General features: G+C 40.4%; 1 protein-coding gene across 1 annotated transcript; it reads left to right on the top strand.

Moving 5' to 3' along the window:
• The first annotated feature begins 353 nt into the window (after positions 1 to 353).
• LOC137313362 (ribonuclease inhibitor-like) lies at positions 354 to 1,835 on the top strand. Its single transcript, XM_067979486.1, has 5 exons — positions 354 to 445; positions 603 to 773; positions 908 to 1,078; positions 1,263 to 1,430; positions 1,603 to 1,835. Exons 3-5 carry the CDS (start codon positions 981 to 983, stop codon positions 1,688 to 1,690), a joined length of 354 nt encoding a protein of 117 aa, XP_067835587.1. The 5' UTR covers positions 354 to 445; positions 603 to 773; positions 908 to 980; the 3' UTR covers positions 1,691 to 1,835.
• Positions 1,836 to 2,055: the final 220 nt, after the last annotated feature.

Genomic DNA, 2,055 nt, shown 5'->3' with positions numbered 1-2,055 from the left:
TTTAAAGGCTTCACACAGACAGCACTTTATTTAATAAATACATTTACTGAATATATGGGGAGTTGGACAGAGTGAGATTCATTGTCAGTGACAGGGAAATCTGGTTATTAATTTCCTGAAGATTTTTCAGTGTTTCCTGTAATATCAGAGATAAATTGTGTCAGATCGGGGATTGGATTCAGTTTGTTTCTCACTCTCTGTCTGTTTGTGTTTATGATGTGGAGATGCCAGTGATGGACTGGGGTTTCACATCGTTCACCTGACGAAGGGGGAAGCCTCCGAAAGCTTGTGAATTTAAAATAAAATTGCTGGACTATAACTTGGTGTTGTAAAATTGTTTACAATTGTTTGTGTTTAGACTGGGATGCAATAAACTGGGAGATTCAGGAGTGAAACTACTGTCTGCGGCTCTGAGGAACCCGGACTGTAAAATACAGACATTGGGGTAAGTATCAGACTGTGTGAGATTGTGTTTATAATAACTGGATGATGAACACCCTGCATTAATGTCAGTATAAAAAATAATAATACAAATAAACACTGAGAAACTTCTCTGATTGCTGTTATTTCTTTCTCTGTCTCTGTCTCTCTCTGATCTCCAGGTTATGGGAAAACGGACTCACAGCTTCTTGTACCTTGGATCTGTCCTCCGCTCTCAGTACAAACCGGTCACTGACTGGTCTGGACCTGAGTAATAATAAACTGGGAGATTCAGGAGTGAAAATACTGTCTGCGGCTCTGAGGAACCCGGACTGTAAAATACAGGACTTGGAGTAAGTATCAGACTGTGTGAGATTGTGTTTATATTAACTGGATGTCTAACACTGTACATTACGATTGGTATCAGCAATAGAGTTATTAATAAACACTGGAGATTTACTATTATTTCTCTCAATTTGATCCCCAGTCTATGGGCTAACGATCTCACAGGTTCTTGCAGCGAGGATCTCTCCTCCGCTCTCAGTACAAACCGGTCACTGATGGTTCTGAACCTGAGTAATAATAAACTGGGAGATTCAGGAGTGAAACTACTGTCTGAGGCTCTGAGGAACCCGGACTGTAAAATACAGAAACTGGAGTAAGTATCAGACTGTGTGAGAATGTGTTTATAATAACTGGATGTCTGACACTGTACATTATTAGTATCAGTAATATAGTTATGAATAAAAACTGTACATTATTGTTAGTATCAGTAATGGTGTTATTAATAAACACTGGGGATTTACTCTGATTCCTGTTATTTCTGTCTCTCTGATCCCCAGTCTGGATGGTGTCGATCTCACAGATTCTTCTGCTGAGGATCTCTCCTCCGCTCTCAGCACAAACCGGTCACTGACGGATCTGTCCCTGGGATCAAACTCCTTCACAGACCGATCTGTCCCCGCTCTCCGCTCCCTCATACTGACCCGCAGGAGTCTGGAGCGGATCTGGTGAGTGTTTGTGTCAAAGTTCAATCTAATAAATAAAATATCAATGGGATTCTGTCCCTTTTATGGGTAATGTTAGTCTGTAATTATTATTGAAATATTAACCCCAGTCTCCCTGTTATTTACACTGTTGTTCAATCTGTTTATTTTCTGTTTAATCTTTAATCTGTTTCAGGCTGAGGGCGAATCAGTTCAGTTCAAACGGAAAGAGACACCTGGAGTCACTGCGGGAATCCAGACCAGGACTGAGTGTGGGAGTGTGAACATTTCAATTTATAACCATTCCTGGTCTCATTATATGAACATTTCAATTTATAACCATTCCTGGTCTCATTATATGAACATTTCAATTTATAACCATTCCTGGTCTCATTATATGATCATTTCAATTTATAACCATTCCTGGTCTCATTATATGAACATTTCAATTTATAACCATTCCCGGTCTCATTATATGAACATTTCAATTTATAACCATTCCTGGTCTCATTATATGAACATTTTTGGCCGATTCTCTGTCCCTCCCCTTTAACTGGCCGCGCTCCAGGTTTAAATCCGAACGGCCCTTTAACGGTTTCCAGCTCGAGCTGAGCGAGCGTCGTCTCCCATTGTGACGTCAGAGGCCCAG

The sequence above is a fragment of the Heptranchias perlo genome, unplaced genomic scaffold, assembly GCF_035084215.1.
Source record: "Heptranchias perlo isolate sHepPer1 unplaced genomic scaffold, sHepPer1.hap1 HAP1_SCAFFOLD_47, whole genome shotgun sequence".
NCBI classification, from domain to species: Eukaryota; Metazoa; Chordata; class Chondrichthyes; order Hexanchiformes; family Hexanchidae; genus Heptranchias; species Heptranchias perlo.
The sequence above is the reverse complement of the archived record's forward strand: the minus strand, read 5'-3'. Positions and strand labels throughout refer to the sequence as shown.